At 38.9% G+C, this 21,388-nt stretch overlaps 1 protein-coding gene across 1 annotated transcript in view; it reads right to left on the bottom strand.

The window, feature by feature from the left end:
• The window catches only part of LOC125453325 (protein diaphanous homolog 3-like), a 507,084-nt gene that overhangs the window by 441,584 nt on the left and 44,112 nt on the right, over nt 1-21,388 (bottom strand). The window contains exons 2-4 of the mRNA XM_059646411.1: nt 18,496-18,528; nt 12,066-12,242; nt 7,059-7,163 (exon numbers count right to left, since the gene is read on the bottom strand). Of these exons, the coding sequence (XP_059502394.1) occupies nt 7,059-7,163; nt 12,066-12,242; nt 18,496-18,528 (315 nt within the window). The remainder of the gene's footprint in view (nt 1-7,058; nt 7,164-12,065; nt 12,243-18,495; nt 18,529-21,388) is intronic.

Here is a 21,388-nt window from a genome sequence, read left to right as displayed (position 1 = left end):
AATTTGTGGAATAAATGGAGAGAGATTTAGCGTTCCCCTATGTAAGATCAGGATGGAAAGTCCAATCAAGACGAGGGAAGTGACAGAGGGAGTGATTGATAAAGTGTCTATTCAAGGAGTAGAGCTTCTTCTTGGAAATGACCTAGCAGGATCAAAGGTGGGAGTGACACCCCTAGTAGTGGAGAAGCCGAAGGAAAACCAGGGAGCTGAGGAGTTTAAAATAAAACCCTGGCATTTTTCCAGACTGTGTGGTACAAGAACCTACAATTATAAGTTACAAGACACAAAAACCAAAGAGAAAGACGAAGGAGTTGAGGTCTAGTTAGTTGACACCCTGTTCGATGAAATGGTAAAGGAAAATCCTGAACATGTAGAGAATCAGGCAGGGGTATTTAGTTGTGAAAGATAAATGGAGTTACAACAAAAGGATGAGACAATGAAAGGTTTGTATCATTCAGCCAACTTAGAAATGGAATAAGAATGCATCCCAAATGTTATTATCTTAAGGATAGAATCCACAAGTGAAAATGGAGACCTTGGCAGGTGTGTGCAGATGAGATGGGGCGAAAGTGCACCAGATTGTTTTGTCAATAGAATACAGACAGGAAGTATTGCAGATAGCACATGAATTACCTGCAGGAGGTTATCTAGGAGTGATGAAGTCTCAGACTAAGATACAAAAGCATTTCTATTGGCGTGGATTACATACAGATGTGGTTGAATTTTGCCATACCTGTCATACAAGTCAAATGGTAGGAAAACCACAGACAGTAATAAAACCAGTACCTTTGATGCTAATTCCTGCATTTGAAGTATCTTTCACATGGGTTATGATTGATTGTGTAGGTCCCCTCCCTAAAACCAAAGGTAGAAACCAGTATTTGCTAACCATAATGGATGTGTCTACCAGATTTTCGGAGTCAATTCTGTTATGGAATGACAAGACAAAAAAGGTTGTGGAGGAGTAGCTTCCTTTCTTTACCCATTATGGATTACCCAGGGAGATTCAGTCAGACCAAGCATCCAATTTTACTGCTAAACTATTTAAGGAGATCATGGATAGTTCAGCCATCAAACACTTCAAAATCAAGCACTTACCATCCTGAATCCCAGGGACCACCAGAAAAGTGACATCAGTTGATGAAGACCACACTGAGGGCTTATTGCTAGGATTATCCAATGATTGGGATAAAGATATCCCATTTATACTGTTTGCCATCAGAGATGCTCCAAATGAATCAACTCAGTTTACTCCATTTGAGTTGATATTCAAACATGAAGTAAGAGGGCCCTTAAAATTATTTAAGGAAAAGCTGATAGGTCTGAAATCAGAGGTCTCACAGTTGAATTATATATCTGAAGTGAGAGAAAGATTAAACAGAGTAGGTGAATTAGTTAGACAACATCTGTAGGCGATACAGCATCTAATGAAGCAAGAAGCATCTAAGAAATCTAAAATTCATACATTTGCCCATGGGGAAAAAATATTGATGACATTACAAATGGTAGGAGATATCTTCAAAGCAAGGTTTAGTGGTCCCTATCAGATTCAGTAGATGTTGAGTCAGGTGAATTATCTGGTAAAGGTGCCAGATAGGCAAAACTTTTACGTGGGTATGTAACGGGAATATGCTGAAACCTTACTATCACAGGGACAGGGAACCAGAGAAACAGGTATCAATTACCACCCGTCAGTGTAAGAAATCAAATCCAGATGATGTGGATGGTGATTTGCCTCAGAATTATGAGGAAGGTCTTGGAGAATGGGATAGGAGAGTGTGTTAACTGTAAGGAACAGAGAACTCAATTAAAAGGCTTATTGCAGCAATATCAGGACATCTGTAGGAATACAACGGAAGAGGACTAACATTATAGTACGTGAGGCTAAAGTAGTGAATATTAAACAACACCCCTACAGGCTTAGATAACAAGGTGTAGAGCTGGATGAACACAGCAGGCCAAGCAGCATCAGAGGAACAGGAAGGCTGACGTTTCGGGCCTAGGCCCTACTTCAGATGCTGCTTGGCCTGCTGAGTTCATCCAGCTCTACACCTTGTTACCTCAGATTCTCCAGTATCAGCAGTTCTTACTCTCTGAATTTACATCTGATGGTTTTGACAACCTCAGACCAATGTTACTGTAAGAAAATCAATATGTCATCCATGTATGTGAGGAGAGGCTTTTGAAAGTTGGTGGAAGAGCGAACCACCATTTGAGAAATAAGTACCTAGCAATCACTAGCCTAAGTAAACACCAGCTTATCCATAAAAGGTACCAGGGTACTTCTCGCTAAGAGTCTTCACAAAGAAAACATCCCTCACAGCAGGATCAGCAGAAGAAAGGTGTTTATGACTTGAGAACAGCAAATGAAAGTCATTAATGACTGGAGAGACAGTGGCATAGACAGAGAATTCCAGAAGACACATTGTGTGTGGACTTTAAGAAACTAAGTTTTACGTTTTTTTCTTCTCACTATTTGAGTTATATAAGTGGGCCTTGTGTTTAATGGAGTAACATTCCAGTAGAAATTGTTTTCAGTTGGGGAGTAGTTAGCAGTTGGGTGGAATTGTTCAGTTTGTTGGTTGTTCTATTCATTTGATCACTGTTAGGAATAAATAAATAGTTACTTATTATTTATAAAGTGAAATCAGGGATATTTTTCATTTAACCTCTCTTTCTTCATAACATATGCCTTAAGATGAAGCATTCACAGTGAGAAGCTGAATACTAAATGATTACTTGTGCACAACTCTCATTTTACTTACAGCGCCTGTAGACAACTGTCAACTTTTTTTTTCTGTTACTTTACTGAAAAAAATGCAAGAGACATTTTTCAAAGACATCATCAATGCCATGAATAATATTTTAATTCGAGAATTTTTCATTTTGTGGTAGCATGTAAAAGGTACACTTGTTAAAAATGATCACATAAAGAGTTTACAGAACATAGAACAATAAAGCACAGAACAGGCCCTTTGGCCTCGAAGTTCCGCCGACCTGTGAAGTAATCTAGGCCCCTCCCCCTGCACTATCCCATCATCATCCATCTGCTTATCCAAGGACTGTTTAAATACCCCTGATGTGGCTGCGTTCACTACATTGGCAGGCAGGGCATTCCACGCCCTTACCACTCTCTGAGTAAAGAACCTGCCTCTGACATCTGTCTTAAAGCTATCACCCCTCAATTTGTAGCTATGCCCCCTCGTACAAACTGAAATCATCATACTCGGAAAAAGACTCTCACTGTCCACCCTATCTAATCCTCTGATCATCTTGTATGTCTCTATTAAATCCCCTCTTAGCCTCCTTCTTTCCAATGAGAACAGACCCAAGTCCCTCAGCCTTTCTTTACAAGGCCTTCGTTCAAGACCAGGCTACATCCTGGTAAATCTCCTCTGCACCTTTTCCAATGCTTCCATATCCTTCCTGTAATGGGGTGACCAGAACTGCACGCAACATTCCAAATGAGGCTGCAATAGCGTTTTGTACAAATTGCAACATGACATCATGGTTCCAGAACTCAATCCCTCTACCAATAAAACCTAACACACCGTAAGCCTTCTTAACAGCACTATCAACTTGGGAGCAAACTTTCAGGGATCTATGTACATGGACACCAAGATCCCTCTGCACATCCACACTACCAAGAATCTTTCCATTGACCCAATATTCTGCCTTCCTATTATTCTCCCCAAAGTGAATCACCTCACATTTATCCGCATTGAACTCCATTTGCCACCTTTCAGCACAATTCTGCAGTTTGTCCAAGTCTCCCTGCAACCTGAAACATTCTTCCACACTGTCCACCACTCCACCAACTTTAGTGTCATCTGCAAACTTACTAACCCATCCACTTATACCTGCGTCCAAGTCATTTATAAAAATTACAAACAGCAGTGGTCCCAAAACAGATCCTTGAGGCACACCACTAGTAACCGGACTCCGGGCTGAACATTTTCCATCAACCACCACTCGTTGCCTTCTTACAGAAAGCCAGTTTCTAATCCAAACTGCTAAATCTCCCTCAATCCCATGCCTCTGTATTTTCTCCACGTGGAACTATGCCTACCATGTGGAACCTTATCAAAGGCTTTACTGAAGTCCATGTACACCACGTCAACTTACCTTCATCCACATGCTTGGTCACCTTCTCAAAAAGCTCAATGAGGTTTGTGAGACACGACCTGCCCTTGACGAATCCATGCTGAGTATCTCCAATCAAATTGTTGTTTGCGAGATGATTATAAATCGTATCTCTTATAATCCTTTCCAAAACTTTTCCTACAACAGCCGTAAGGCTCACAGGTCTATAACTACCTGGGGCATCTCGGCTGCCCTTTTAGAAAAGGGCACATTTGCAATCCTTCAGTCCTCTGGTACTGAACCTATAGACAATGAGGACTCAGAGACCAAGGCCAAAGGCTCTGCCACCTCCTCCCTAGCTTCCCGGAGGTTCTTAAAAATGCAGAAAAAGGAGCACTCTTTCAAATGGGACATTTAATTTGTGTTGATGCATAAAAAAGGTACATAAACAAAACAAAGTGGTTCAGTTGAGTAATAACGTAAAGTGGTATCGCCATCATACTCAGTAGCATGGAAATGGTAGCAAGTCAGAAGTACAGGAAATATAAAGAATCATGTTACTCAGTTAACATCATCTAGACAGTCTCACAGTCCCACAATGAGAAAAATGCAAATCATAAAGTCAATATAAGAGCAAAAAGAACATATCTGGAAGATTCAAGACAGTAGCAGGAAACTGCAGGCCAGTGAGTCTAACATCAGTGGTAGAGAAACTATTGGAAAGAAGTCTGAAGAACACAGTTAATCTCAATTTGGACAGGCATGGATTAATCAAGGATTGTCAGCACGGCTTTGTCTGGGCAAATCACATCTGACAAATTTGATTGAATGTTTTGAAGAGATGACTAAAGGATAGATGAGGGTCGTGCAGTTGAGGAAAGGAGAAGCGCCTTTGAATACAGAATGATACAGACAGGTTGGTCATTTGGGCTGAATAGTGACAAACGCAGTATAATCCTGAAGTGAGGTGATGTATTTCGGGAAGAATAACAAGGCAAAGAAGTACAAGTCGAATAGACAAAACTTGGAAAGTACACAAGGGCCTTGGTGTACAAATCCATAGATTCTTGAAGGGAGCAAAACTGGTAGACAAGGTGATTAAAAGGACATGTGGGATACTTGCCTGTATTAATCAAGGCAAAGAGGTAATGATGTAGCAGTATGTGACATCAGCTACACTCTAGCTGGAGTGCTATGTACAATTTGAGTTGTCAGTTAAAGCAAGAATGTGTTTGCACAATTAGGAGTGCAGAAGAGGTTCACCAGTGCGTGCTTGGTTTGGAGCTATTAGGTAATAAAAATAAACTAGACAGACTGGTTGTTTTCTTACTGCAGAGAAGTCTGAGCAGGACCTGACTGAGGAGTTCAAAGTTCCAAAGGCATAAATAGGGTATATGGGCAGAAACCTTTCCAGTTATTAGAGGCGTCGATAACCATAGACTGAAGGGCTTTCTTTCATGTTAAAAAAAAGACGATGGAACTATAGGGAAAAGAAATGCATACAAATAAAATTAGAAACTAGGAAAGAAGCAAGAACCCAGTTTCAGAAGTTCAGTGATTTTATTTTTGTCTGTGAGCAATGCCCAGGGATTTTGAAAACATAATTATCTGCCTTTTGCATGTCTCCTCATTGTGAGGATCTTGGCCCACACTTTCTGGACATTCACTGTAAACAGCAGTTTCCAAAGGTAAATCTGCATTATCCATGATTTTCAGTGCTCAAAGGACAGCAGCAGTATCTATCAGAACAAACAATAAATATGCAGTGGGGAATCTAATCTAATCACTGAGTTATCCAATAAAGATGACATATGCAGTACACATTCCTTATCACTTTGAGAAGACGAAAAATAATCTTCTTTGTGAGAAAAATTTGAGACTGGAACTCACGTATCCAAAGTAAAAACAGGGCAACAGATAAATAATAACAGTGCTTAACTTATACATTTTACTCAAGATAGTCAACAGCCATAGGTCACTCATATTCAAGAGATCAGAAACACTTAAATAACAATGCTACAATTATTTTTCCCCAAGGTAACTTAAAATTCCTTTGTTTTTCCCAAAGAAAATCAATTTAAATTCAGAGAAAATGATTACCATTTTTTTCCTATGTTTTTACATATGAACGCATCTTTTGGAGGCACAAAGAGCACACACGTGCACTGAGGTCACATGAATATCGTATAATGCTTTTCACATGAGCTGTTTTTAACACCTGAAAAATCTGATAAAGTGATTGGGTTGGAGCAACTTTCTTGAACAGTTTTCTCTGCACCCCCTTAAGTACAAAATTAATGAAATTCTTCATTTTGGGTTCCAATCTCGGCCATCACATGTCATTGACTTTTAAGTTTCACAAATCAAAAGCTCCAAACTCTGAACTTAATTTGATCAAGTGAGGGAGGATTTTGCACACTAAAAGTAGACACAGGGACGCATCAACTAAAAATACTTCTAACTTCCATTTATCTTTCAAATAAATTATCACTCAGGTTTGTTCCATATTGCTGTTAATGATTATTCTTCCTTAACTGTCACATGGACTTGATTCCCTACCTAGATGAACGCCAGGAGTCAATGGCATCATCTGCATATACACAGGTGGTGATTTAGTGAGCCATCTTGACATTTTTAACATACTCTATATTGTAAAAGCACAAGAAACGTTTTGTACAGAAAAGTCATTAACAAAGTCGTGGGAAATACAGAGTACAGTGCACACAAATATGAATTCGAAATGCTTGCTTTGAACAGTGTCACAAGATCCTAGTTAAATTACACTTTTAAAATTTGGGTAGTGAACTTGAATAGATTTCAAGATAGCCCAAGTTTCATTAAATCCACTTTAATGATTGTCAGCTATCTGATATCTGGAAAAGCGCTTTATCATTCAGCTTATTTTCAAATGTCAACTGCATTGATAATCATATCATTTGCCAAGAAAAATCACAAATGCCTCATATTTTACTCACAATGTTAGAAGTTGTGTCAATATATTGCACAACCATTTCTCTTTTAATAGCCAAATCCTTCTCGCGTAGTGGAGCCTTTCGTTCTTCATTTAAGTTCATATCTTCCTGTGAAGGTAATTAGCTCAAGTTAACTTACTGGAAATGTATTGCTTTTTATATCATCACTTACATCTAATGAATACTATCCCAAAGTGTTTATTCACGAGCGTTGTCATTTATCCACTGTGAACTTTAAAGGCAGATATTAATTGAGGTTCAACTAATAATTTCCCAAATGCTCACCTTCTAAATCCGAGGAAGAAAATTTTCAAAGTTTCACACTGCAGTCTTACCAAAATCAGATCAGATGGAGGTATGAAGAACAAAGCCATTAAACTTTTTGTGTCTCTCATTCGCAGAACACTCCCAATGCTGTATAGCCAATAAAGAATTTTCTTTAGCGTATGATACAAGTTCATTCTCTGTAGCTATACTGGCAAATCCAGTAAAAAATCCATGTGCAACAAGATTCCACAACAGTATGAACCATTCATCTGCTGAATTTTGTTAGCTTAAGAGATAAACACTGATCAAGACACAAGAATATTCCTTTTTCTTTTCTGTAAGGTGTAAAGGAGGGAATTTGCACCCACCTGAACAGATATTTTGACAATTCAAAGCCTCATGTAAGAGGCAACACATTCGATAATGCAGCAATCTCTCAGAAAACAACAAAGTACAACATAGATAAAAATGGCTCTCATCTCTGGAGTAAGAATTATACTCTCAACATACTAAATCAGGCATGGATGCAACAACAATTCCAATCAGCAAAAATGCCATGACTGCATTGCAAGAGGGATAGAGTATAAAGGTAGGAAAGTCTTGTACTGTACTTTGAACTGTACAGGACACAAGATACCGCACTGGAATCACTGCATACAGTTTCAAATTCCTTGCTTAAAGGGGCATATTTGTACTGAGAGTACTAAGAGAGGGCTCACTAGGGTGATTTCAGAATAACAGCAGTTGTCCTTGGAAGAAATGTCAAGCAAGTTCAGCCTATACTCATTTGAGTTTAGAAGAAGTCTTAAGATTCCAAGAAGCCTTGACGGCGTAATTGCTGAAAGTATATTTTCCTTCGCTGGTCAATCCAGAACTACGGGGTAGTTTACTGGAAATGAGAAAGAATTTCTTCTTTTAGCGCATCAGTAATTTTTGACATTTTATGCCCTCACCGAGAGCAGTGGTGATGTAAAGCTGGGTTAGACAAATTTTTGATTGACAAGGGAGTTCAGTTATGGAGGGCAGACAGGAAAATGGAGTTAAGACCATCATCACATTAGCCTTAATCTTAATGAACGACAAAGGAGATGCATTGAGATCAATGGCCTACACCCATTCCTATTTCTCATGATCATATTATTATCAGGATGATATTATTAATAATTATGTAATAACATGCCAGTAATTGACAAAGAAACGAAGGTAGGTGAGGACCTGGAAACAATCATTATTACGGAAGAGGTAGTGTTGGGCAAGCTAATGGAGCTAAGGATTGGTAGGTCTCCTGGCCCTGATGGAATGCTTCCTAGGGTACTAAAAGAGATGGAGGGAGAAACAGCAGGTGCACTGGTGGTAATTTTCCAAAATTCGCTAGACTCTGGGACAGTCCCAGCAGATTGGAAAACAGCAAATGTGATGCCACTGTTTAAAAAAGGAGGTAGATGAAAGTCGGGGAATTATAGACCAGTTAACTTAACTAGTGTAGTGGGGAAGATGCTTAAGTCTATTATCAAGGAAGAAATAGCAAGACATCTTGATAGAAACTGTCCCGTTGGGCAGACACAGAATGGGTTCATGAAGGGCAGGTTATGCTGGACAAATCTTCTGGAATTATACCAAGATATTCCGAGCTAGGTGGACAATGGGGACCCAGTGGATGTGGTGAACCTAGATTTCCAAAAGGTCTTCAACAAGGTGCCACACAAGAGGGTGCTGAATAAGATAAGGATGCATGATGTAGTGCTTTACATCACCACTGCTCTCAGTGAGGGCAGAAAATGTCAAAAATTACTGATGCACTAAAAGAAGAAATTCTCTCATTTCCGGTAAACTACCCTGTAGTTCTGGATTGACCAGCGAAGGAAAATATACTTTCAGCAATTACGCCGTCAAGGCTTCTTGGAATCTTAAGACTTCTTCTAAACTCAAATGAGTATAAGCCGAACTTGCTTGACATTTCTTCCAAGGACAACCACTGTTAGCATAGATAGAGGATTGGTTGACTAACTGAAAGCAAAGAGTAGGGATAAATGAGTGCTATTCTGGTTGGCAATCAGTGATTAGTGGTGTGCCTCAGGGATCGGTGTTGAGAATGCAATTATTTATAATTTATCTTGATGATTTAGAGTTAGGGACCACATGTAGGGTGTCAAAGTTTGCAGATGACACCAAGATGAGTGGCAGAGCAAAGCGTGCAGAGGACTGTGAAACTTTGCAGAGGAACATAGATGCATTGAGGGAGTGGGCAAAGGTCTGGCAGATGGAATACAATATAAATAAATGTGAAGTCATATATTTTGGTAGGAGTAATAATAAAAAGGATTATTAATTGAATGATAAAAAGTTGCAGCATGCTGCTAAGCAGAAGGACCTGGGTGTCCTTGTACATGATTCACAGAAGGTTGATCTGCAGATACAACAAGTAATTAGGAAGGCAAATCGAATTTTGTCCTTCATTGCTAAAAGAATTGAGTTTAAAAGCAGAGAGGTTATGTTGCAGCTGTACAAGGTGCTGGTGAGGCCACACCTGGAGTACTATGTGCAGTTTTGGTCTCCTTACTTGAGGAAGGATGTACTGGCACTGGAGTGTGTGCAGAGGAGCTTCACTAGGTTGATTCCAGAGTTGAGGGGCTTGACTTATAAGGACAGACTGAGTAGATTGGGATTATATTCATTGGAATTCAGAAGATTGAGGGGGGTTCTTGTAGAAACATATCAAATTATGAAGGAAATAGATAAGATAGAAGTAGAGAAAATGTTCCCACTGGCAGGAGAAGCTAGGACAAGAGAGCATAGCCTCAAGATTAGAGGGAGCAGATTTAGGACTGAATTGAGAAGGAACTTCTTCATTGAGAGGGTTGTTAATCTATGGAATTCCTTGCCCAGTGATGTAGTTGACGCTACTTCAGTAAACGTTTTTAAAGCTAAGGTAGATTTTTTTTTGAACAGTAAAGGAATTAAGGGATATGGTGTGAATGCGGGTAAGTGGATCTGAGTCCACGAATAGATCAGCCATGGCCTTACTGAATGGCGGAGCAGGCTCGAAGAGCCGAACAGCCTACTCCTGCTCCTAGTTCTTATGTTCTTTATGTTCTTGTGTTCTAATTAATTGCAGACATCTGCTGCATTAAATATGAAGCAAAGTACAGCATTACAGTGACAAAATTACTGACAGTGCCCTGAAGATAAGGGTGAATGAAGGCACACATTTAAAAGATGCACATTAAACTGAGTTAATAAAACCAAACGAAATATCATAACTATTCACAGCACATGATCTTCTACAACTTTTATTACTCCAGAGTTGCAAAACCAAATTAGAGTCACATGACTCATTTAGCTTATCAAAAAATTTAATAAAATCTGATTTCCCAAGAAAACTGCACTTAATAAGTGTGGGATACTTTTCCAACTGGCAATTTAAGACACAAAAAAACGTAATTTGCATTAAACAGTGAAACACCGGTCTAAGTAAAAATAAAATTATAGCTGGTAGAACATTGGCATTTAATGTCCTGAACGCTATGGATATTTGTAAAAGACTCCTCACAATCTGATTTGCTCACTTCAACTGATGCAGTTCACGAAGGGAAAACTGATGGAATGTCTATGAAGTCCACACTCAACTTTTGTCGAAAATCTGGCCCATCATTGTCGGTTTGGAAAACTTCTGTCTTTGTCTGTCGATCACTCTATAACATGCAGTAGATATTCACGACAATTCACGACAAACACTGAAGTTCTAATTTATCATGGGATTCATATCTTGAACAATTAGCTGCAGAAATGGACATCAACTCGGCAACATGCTCAATATTGTTATTGTGATTTGACAAATTACTTTGGTCTCTTCATTGTCCACAGCATTGTCATCTTCCCCCAAAAGCCACAATATTCTTGGGGAGAAATTCAAACCTAATATTATCAGATAAATGTTTTAAGTTTTTGGATGATCCATGGCATTGTCTGGAAGCAAGAATACTTTATGGGCAAGCTTTCTTACCATCGCAATGATTTTCAACAGTAGCACAGCATTAAGAAATAAACCAATCTTCAAAACTGTTCCTGGCAACCCATGTTTTCTTGCGAGATCAATGACATTAACAACATTAATCACATGTTCACCTTATTCACGATGCCCAAATCGAAGTAACTTAACCTCTCGATGAATAAATGGGAGAGTTGAAGTATGTTGTCATTGCGGCATAATTCAGTTAAGCTTTGTGTGGTGTAGGCCACTTATTGTACAATACCATAGAATACAGTTGTAATCATAATTTGTAGTGAATGTCATATTAAAAATAAAAATTCCAAATGCAAATAAAGCATCCAGACAGTGATGTACAATCTTCACAGAATTCATTTTTGCAATGTCAACATATAAAACAGTTCAAGTGTGGTTTATAACACATGCACAGAGCTAATCACAAACAAAGTTCACTGCATGGTGCACAATGCATGTGTTACTTATACAACTGCTCAGGAACTCAGAACATATATTTCATGCTTAGAAACTGTTGGGGTGGCTGCTCTGTGGATCGGTGTGGACTTGTTGGGTCGAAGGACCTGTTTCACACTATAGGGATTCTATGATCTATGATTACCTTCCTCAAAAAACTCACATGCAATTCTAAAACCACCTAATATTTTAACATTTTTGTTCAAAGGAATGAAGATCATAAGAATTAAGCAAATAAAACTTTACGATGTAAGCAGTAGATCATGGTGCAAAAAAATAGTTACCATCATCTTTTCAAAGAGTGAAATAACTTCCTTCTCTGGGAGCTGCTTGGAGGGATATTCATATTCTGCTGATTGTGCAGACCAGCCACGACTCAAAAGATGTGTTTGCCTGACATTTGGGACAACTGGTCTGCTCCGTTTGCTGCCTGGGACTCGGATGCTGGCAAATCTGTCAAGCTGCAAAACATTTTTTCAGAAAATTAGGTATTTACAATCGGCTTTCTTTGTAGACCTCAATAATTAGAGTCAAAACTTCAGATTAAGAAGATGACAAATCCGTAACTAGTCCAAAAAATACAAGCATCATGAGCTGTATACAGTTGCAGGAGTGCGACTCTGGAATCTTCACCCTAATCTGCTGACCCCATGAAGTCTCATTGCATCACATCAAACATGGAAAGTAATTCTGGCAACCATCCTGCCTCAACTGATTAATTGGTTCTCCTCCCTATTAAACACTGTTTGCAAAAACATATCTGAGTGTAGCACGGGCACAGAATGTACCAGGAGTAGGCAACTATCATGAAGAACGGTAGTGTGAAATCACTGCTGTCCAAAATCAGAAGGACATAATTAAGAGAATGATCCTGTTTGGTAACAGAATCAACAAAAGGGAAGACATACTTGAGTACATCCTCACCAATCCATTGCACAGATGTAGTATTTATTGAGCAACCATCCCAAAACCTTAAGGAAACAAAGTCCTGTCTCGACATGGAGGGCACCTGCAGCAAGTCATTATGGCATGACAACTGCAATGAATGGGGTGGATTCAGATCATATCCAAAAACTGGGCATCCGTGAGCCGTTAGATAGGAGAATAGCACATCACTGTAATCTGTGACCTCGTGGTTTGTCATATGACTCACTCTACTATTAATCTCAAGGTTTAAACCATAGTTACATGCGAAATATAGGGGAGTACAGCAGGCAAAGTATGAATAATGCTTTAAAAGCCTACCATGCGAAGCAACAATGTTGGAGTTCGCGCCTGGTAAACAACAGAAGCAGCACACAATGCACAGTACAAAGGAAATCAAAACAAATCAAATCAACCAGACCAAAGCTCTCTTCTCCATCTACAAAAAAATCAGAATTTTTTTCCAAATGATATTTAATAGGGGGTAGAACCGATTAAGCAGGACGGTTACCAGCATTATTTTCCTCTTTTGATGTGATGCCATGAGACTTCATGGGGGATCAGCGGCCAATGTTCGTGGCAATGAATCAGAATAGAGTATGGCAATACTATGGCTTTAAGAGGCGCATTCTGTCCTGGTGTTTTGGAAGAGAGGTTTTAAGACAGAGCTGAGGAGCTGTATATTCGAAGCCAATGAAGTAACCAGCATGTGAGGCCTTGAGGGTTTTTTTTTTAAAATGTTGAAACAATAGGAGCAGCATGAATAGGTGGAGTCGGGCTCCCACTAACGAGGCATTTAATGTAGCCTTCAGCAGTTTTTTAGGGTTTTGTAGGTGGTATACATTTCTCCCTTCCAAAGCAAAACTCTTGAGTTCTCTCCCTCTGCCAGAATTTTCTCTTGATGTTCTTTCCTCCTGGACTAGAGAAACGTTGCATTTGAGACAGTCTACTTTACTGAATATGCATTTGTGAAAGGTGTGGGATCTTACTATATTGGAACAGTTGCTGTTAGGGTATTAAATAATCTATTATTCTGTTAAGTTTTCCAATAAAGTCCAAATTATACCAATTCCTTTTTCGTTTGTTTGTATTTTAACTGTACGGCAAGAATAAAGTGTGTTTTGCTTAAAAACCGAATAGTGTAGCCAATCAAATTACATCTGGAACACAGCACCTCATAGTTGCCTTCAAATAAAATAGAAGTTAGGGTTAGGCTATCTCCTCAATATATTTGAAGGGGGTTAATCTGATCTATGACAAGAGGCTCCACGAACATGCCAAGTGTTGAGGGAGCTCAAAACATCAGTGCAAAAGTACCTGACTGACAACATTGGTAAATGCTTCAGTCTGAAATACTGAGCACCTGGCCCATGCGCCCTTCCCTGACAGCCTCACAATTACAGACACAAGTCTTCAGTGAATTAAACCTATGCCAAATAATATTAGAAAATGGCTATGGGTATTGGAAAAAGCAAAGAAAATGGGTCTTGTCAGCCAGAGTTTTTTATGCAGTCATGGGATGTGGGCATCACTGGGTCAGCTATCATTTATTGCCCATCTATAATTGTTTTGGAGAAGCTGGTACTGAGCTGCTTTCTGTATTGCTGCAGTGAATGGAATATATAGACAACTAGAGTGCAATTTGGAAAGAAGACACGAAGCATTAGAAAATGATTATGAAGGAACAGCAATATACTTCTAAGTCAGGTTGGTGTGTGGCTTGGAGGGGACATGGCAGATAGTAGTTTACACATCCATCTGCTGCTTTTGCTTTTGACATGGTAGACGTCATGGCTTTGGAACATCTGTCAGAAAAACCTTCCTGAGTTTCCGCAGTGCATCTTGTAGAGACACACATTTTTGCTACCGTGCATTCATGGTGAAGTCAGTGATTGTTGAAGGTGTGAATGTACTGTCAACCACGCTGGCTGCTTTGCCTTAAATGCAGTTGAGCTCCTTGGCCTCGTCTTGTAACCACAGTACTTATCATATCATTAGTCCAGTTCAGCTTCTGGTCAACGGTAATTCTAGGATGTTGAAAGCAGATGAAGCAGCAATGCTAATGCCTTTGAAAATCAAGGAGTAATGTTTAGTTCTCTATTGTTCACTCAGTGTTTTAACGACTAGAACAGGTTGGCTAATTCTGGACCCAAGTCTACAGTGCTATTGTTAGAATGTTATCAGGGCCCACAGTCTTTCCAATATACACTGCCTTTAGCCATTTCTTAATATTACATCAAGTAATTTGAGTTCGTTCAAGACTGGTATTTGTGTTACTGGATCCTCAGGAGGAAGTTAGAATGGATCATCTACTTGACACTTCAAATGCTTCCTTATTTTTTGCACTGATGTGTTGGCTTCCTTACACATTGAGGGTGAGCATTTATGGAGCCTCCACCTCTCGTTAGTTGTTTACCTGATCACCACCATTCATGACTGGACGTGGCAGGTTTGTAGTGCTTAGATCATCAGTTCAGTGTTGGATCTCTTGGCCCTGTTTAATTGAATGTTGCTTCAACATGTAGTGTAGAAGATTCAAACTTGAAAACTAGTATAAACTCAACTCTACTCATGAGGAATTTTGATCTTCATTCTGATTGGGAAAATCAATTTTTTGAAATAGTAGAGTGGAGTATGAGTTCATAGAAAATAAATAAATTGCTTGAGATAAAAGTAAAGTTGTATTCACCACTGTGAATGTACTTCTGTTCTGACTGTCCTCGCATCACAGTATCTCATGAACATATTGACTTGAATCACACATACTGACATTCTCATCCTACCTAAAGCATTCACGACATAATTCACATTGATTTAATAAGATCCAGTGAATGTCACCTTAAATGGCTAGCCAGAAACAGATGGCAACATCACTTCCTTTTCCAGGAACTAAATTCCAAGCTCAGTCTTTTGATTTGCTCTAGTTTTCATTGCATGTCAAGTGACTTTTGGCTAAATCGCATGCTTTGATTAGGTTTTCTCGACATTTGATCAGAAGTGTGGTGTCTGAGCTTAAGTTAAAAAAGTTACGAAGCTCGGAGGTCCTCTCACCTTATGCCCTCATGAGAGTTCAAAATGATTGAATCTTGTGGACTCACCGGGGGCATTCCTAATGGCAAACAGTAACAAGGGAATTCCTCTTAAAATTCTGAAGACAACTTTGATGAAAATCATGGTTGTAAACTCTGATGTTATCTTCCTAATGCACCTTCAAATTGCGGACGATAAACTGAAGATGTCAACAGCTTTACTGCCAAACCATTCATTATTTTTAAATATGTGGAAAGAAGTTTACCTTGATCTGATTAGATTTTTTTGGGTAATCTATATCTTATTCAAAAAGGGACTAATTTTTCCATTACCAGTTTTGTCATTGCTTTTCCTCAAGGCACTGCTTCAAAAAAATGATTCATGGAGGGTTAAAGTTACCTGGATTCTTTTCATCAGGACACAGTCACAACTCTTAGACAGGGTCTTCTTATTTGACCAGAGTTTAAGGACAGGAGAAGGTGACTGCAGCTGAGGGAGATAAAAGGACTCACAAAAGCAGAAGCACAAGAGCCTCTTCCTTACAATTGTCCAATAAGTTTGAGGTTCCTTAAGCTTCTTTACATCAGAGTGGGGATTGAATGGTGGATGAGCTTATTGACTACGGCACCGTAGCATACATTAAGTGGAAGGAGCGAAAAGGAATGTGATACTGGGAGAATATTGTAGCTTGAGACTGTGACGATAATATGGCATTGAAAGGTCTATTTTTTCCTGGATTTTTTTATCAAGAAAGACTGAGGCGGTATGACAAGCAGCCTGTTCCAAAGCCAATAAAACATACAGATTATAAGGCCATTTTTTTGTAAAAGTTGGAACAACAGAAGTAGTCTTAATGGATGGGAGTCAAGCACGCAGGGAGCAAGGAATTTTTTTTTAAGTTATAGCCTTCAGAAGCAGTTCCTGGGGTCTTCATGTTGGACGTGGGAGCTCTTAATCATCTCTCTGTTAGAGGTAAAAGCAGGGGTTCTCTTTCTGCTACTAGAATTGCATATCAGATAATCTACTGAATGTGCCTTTGCCAAAGATGTGCTTATTGAAGTTGGTTGGCTTGCTGAGCTGGTTTCTTGTTTCGCGTACATTTCGTTACATGCTGGGTAACATCCTCAGTGCAGCCTCCGATGAAGCGTCGGTGCGTTCTCCCGCCTGGTTTTTAAACTCTGGGGTCCGTTGAGATGGATTGCCTCACTTCAGGTTTTCCTTCGTAGTGGAATGTATATGGGGTCTTCATGAAGGAGGCGCTTCATGATCAATATGATCTTTGAGCAGAACTTCAAAGATCATAATCACTGCATTATGACTAAAGCAAGCTGCAAACTGGCAACAAGCAAATCGGATTACAGAGATAACTGTACAGCTCAAAGACTGTTGTGGAACAGTTGGTTTCTAGTTCATGGAGAACTGGCACCAATATTGGTACCAAAAATGTACCATCGGAATCATCTCCAGCTGAACCATGCTGGGACCAGGTTCCTTGGTGGTCTGCATAGCAGGGAAAGTAGATCTTTAAGTGAAATAGTGTGGTGCAATTGCATCTGTTTTATTACTTAATCTACTCCATATAAAACAACTATTATAACATTTGTAGTTTATAATCTGGATTTATATTTGTGCAAGCTACTTTGATTTGATTATAACTGATTCAATTAATATTTGTAAATTCTGGTTAATGTTTAAATTATGACTTGTCATATTTAAAACTGTCTTGGCATTTTTATTAAAATTCAAGTTTACAACTCTGATTAATAAGCTGAATAGACCTGAACAGACTACCACAGAAATTTACCATTCTTTTTCTTCCTGATTCAGATCAACTTTAAGACATGTTCAAAGATGGGCCTTCTTTTGGAGTCAAGACCCCCATGCTGAATACTGTAGAAGAGTTTATAGATAAACTGTTTGAAGTAAAATGTTTCAAATGAACTTTAAAAGTGCAAGTTTTCATACAGTTCAAACTGTCCCAAATGCTCCTTGGAACGAGAGGGACAAATGAAACAGTTGTGCCTTTCCCGGTACGCACACCTCTGGCAGGAGTTGAAACAGACACATTGTAAACAGACCTAAAAATCTCAGCAATAGATCAGTCCCTGCAAAAATAATCTTGTAATCCCCTTACCAATGCAGGTTCTTACAGAACAATATCACTGGCCACAATTCTGAACTGTTATGGGTAGAATACAAGTTTCACTTCTGTGAAAAACAGGTGGAGTGGAATAGTACAAATTTATTGTAATAAATACATGCGTGCGCTTAGCACTTAAATCTTAGTTCTTGTATACAGTATGAGAATGGAGGAAATCATGACTTCTTGTTGATTACAAAATATCTCAATACTGGCTGATCTTGGAGCGATCAAAGCTGATGTCTATCCATTCAAACCAGATGCAGAGAATGTCCAAGTCTGAAGAATATCTTTTAAAAGAAATATTGTCCAACAGTCTCAGAAACAGTTTTGTCCACATGATTAGTTACATTATTTATCAGAATGCAAATGCAGCATCCAACCTGGATATTGCTATCATCTGCAGGACTGACAAAGACGAATCTTGAATCTTAATCACATTCTAACCAAAATATTTATGCAAAGTACTTAATTATTCTAAGAGGATTGATTGACTTAGCTGCTGACAAAACAAATATTAATCCAATATTAACAAGCAATTAATTAATGCACTGCAGAATTAAATTACAGCTCTGTAAAATCAAAACATAAGGATGCTAAATATACATACATAATCTTACCATATCATCAGTCAACGTTTTAATATTCAAGTTCTGCAGAAAACAGAAAAAAATCATTCACAATCCAATATTGCTTTGCACAAATTATTGCTTGCTCACAAAATACAATGAAAATGACACAATTAACTTTTCAAGGTTTTCTTGTTTTGAAACCAAACTACAGCTATGTTTTTAACATGCAGAAGATTAGATAATTATACATTAATTACTACAGCAATAAATAAAACAATGTGTATTGGTAGCATTCAAGATATGTATGCAACATTGTGTCATAATTCAGATTAAAGCCTCAGAAATCCACTATATAAGCCTTTCAGATTGCATAGCTTTGTTATCGATGGCCTATAAAGCCATAAGATCATAAGATATAGGAGCAGAATTACACCATTCAACCCATCAAGTCTCCTCCATTATTCTAGAACAAATCAGTCCCACTCTCCTGCCTTCTCTCCATAACCTTTCATTTCTTACCAATCAAGAACTACCTATCTCTGACTTAAATACACTAAATGACTTGGCGTCCACAGCCCTCTGTGGCAATGATTTCCACAGATTAATCACCCTCTTGCTGATGAAATTCTAAAGGGTTGTTCCTTCATCCTGACAGTATGACCTCCTCATCTCTCCTACAAGTGAAAACATCTGACCATGTCCACTCAATTTAGGCTCCACAGTATTCTGTAAATTTCAGATCCCCCCTCTCATCCTACTAAACTCTGAGTGCAGACACAGAGTCTTCAACCACTCCTCATAGGACTAGGCCATCGTTCCTGAAAATCCCCTCTGGATCCCCTCCAATGCCAGCACATCCTTCCTCAATTATGAGGCCCAAAACTTCTCACAATATTCCAAATGCAGTCTGACCAGAGCCTTGTACAGTCTCAGCAATACACTTATGCTGTCATATTTTCTTGAAGATGAACTCCACCTTTGTCGAATTCCTCTCAATTTTTAGGAATACTGGGGTTGATGACATCCATTGGTTAGGTGGCAGGTTTGCAATGCAAAGCAATGCCAACAGAGTGGGTTGAATTCCTGCAATGGTTGAGGTTACCATAAGGGACTTTTTTTTCTCAGCCTCTTCCCTCACCTGAGGCGGGGTGGCCCTCAGGTTAACAATACCAGTCATCCCTCTAATTTTAAGATATGAAATGAAATCATGTCAGTAATTTCTCATAGGGCTAAAAATGTTCAATAATATAAAAAGGCAGCTAATGGGCACAACCTTTTGCACAATCATAATTTAAAGAGGTCAGTGTGTATTTGTAGAATTTTGGAGCAAGGTAGGAATTCAGTGCAGAGGGGAAAGAGATGTATTTTGCAATTTTTCGGTTCATAGTTTTTGACAGGATAAATTGAAGTCAGGATCAGGGCCTAGTTTAAATCCAAAAAATGAATCCGGAGAGACAGTAGTGCAGAACTGGGAAATAGTAGAGGAGTTAAACAGATATTTTGCGTCAATCTTTCTAGTGGACGATACTTTGAACATTCCATTAATGCTAAAGAATATGTGGGAAGAACTAAGCACCACCACCACCACTAGAGACATAGTACTAGACAAATTGTTGAGGCTAAAGATAGATATTTCTGCTGGCTCTGATGGCTTGCATCCATGGATCCTTAAAGAGGTAGCAACAGAGATCGTGCATAAGACCATAAGAAGTAGAAAGAGTAGGCCATTTGGCACCTTAAACTTGCTCCATCATTCAACAGGATCATGGCTAACCAATACTCCTTACATCCATTTTGTTGTTCTTTCTCCATTACTCTTGATTCCCCAACTTTTCAAGTATTTATCTAGTTCAGTTTTAAATGTACACAAAGACTCTGCCCCCTCAGCTATCTGTGGCAAGGAATTCCAAAGCCTCACAACTCTCATTCTTAAATTAGTGCCCTTTATTTTGAGACGACAGCCTTTGTCCCAGACTCTCCCATGAGGAGAAATATCATCTCAGAAATTACCCTGTCAAGCCTCTTAAGAATCCTATGTTTCAATGAGATCACCTCTCATTCTTCCCAATTCTAATGAATAGAGCTCAAAAGACAACCCCTCCATGTAAGAGATCATAATAGTGAACCTTCTCTGAAACTACCTCAAATGAAACAATCTCTTTTAAATAAGGGGACCAAAACTTCTCACAGTTCTCCAAATTGGTCCCACCAGCATCTTGTACAGTTGCAATAAGACTTTCCTATTCTTTTAGCCCAACCCCCTTGAGAGCTGACACTCCATTGACTTTCCTGATTACCTGCTGTACCTACGTGCTAGCTCTCTGTGTTTCATACATAAGTATCCACTTTGTATTACATCCCTTTCTGCAGTTTTTGTCCATGAAAATAATTACTTCTATTACTTCCTTTATAATTGATTCTAATTCTTTTCCAGCAATAGATATTTAGCTAAACAGTCTATTGCTACCTTCTTTTTGCCTCATTCCCTTTAAGAATATGGTGTCACAGTGGCAGTTTTCCAATACTCTGGTACTTCAGCAGAATCCTAGGATTTTTGGAAAATTACAACCAATGCATCCACAATCTCTGTAGCTAGCTCTTTTAAGATCTTCAGAATTCCTTGTCAGAGACAGTTATGGGGACAGAGTCCTCATGTATATTTATGGCTGAGAGAGATAGATTCATGACCAATAGGGGAATTAAGAAATATGGGGAAAGGGCAGTGTGTGTCTGTTCAGCCGTGATCCTAATGAATGGTAGAACAGGTTCAAGGGGCTGAACGACCTAATCCTGTTCCTATTTCTCACTGTTCTATGATCAAAGGTAACTTGTGAGGTCAACACTAAGACTTTGCTGAGGGATATAGGCAAGTTAGGCAAGGGAGTAAAAACATGACAGATGGAAGGTATTTGGGAAAGGTGAGATTATACATTTTGGCAGA

Source organism: Stegostoma tigrinum, chromosome 6, assembly GCF_030684315.1.
Source record: "Stegostoma tigrinum isolate sSteTig4 chromosome 6, sSteTig4.hap1, whole genome shotgun sequence".
Classification (NCBI taxonomy): Eukaryota; Metazoa; Chordata; class Chondrichthyes; order Orectolobiformes; family Stegostomatidae; genus Stegostoma; species Stegostoma tigrinum.
Note: the sequence above shows the minus strand (reverse complement) of the source record. Positions and strands in the feature narration are given on the sequence as shown.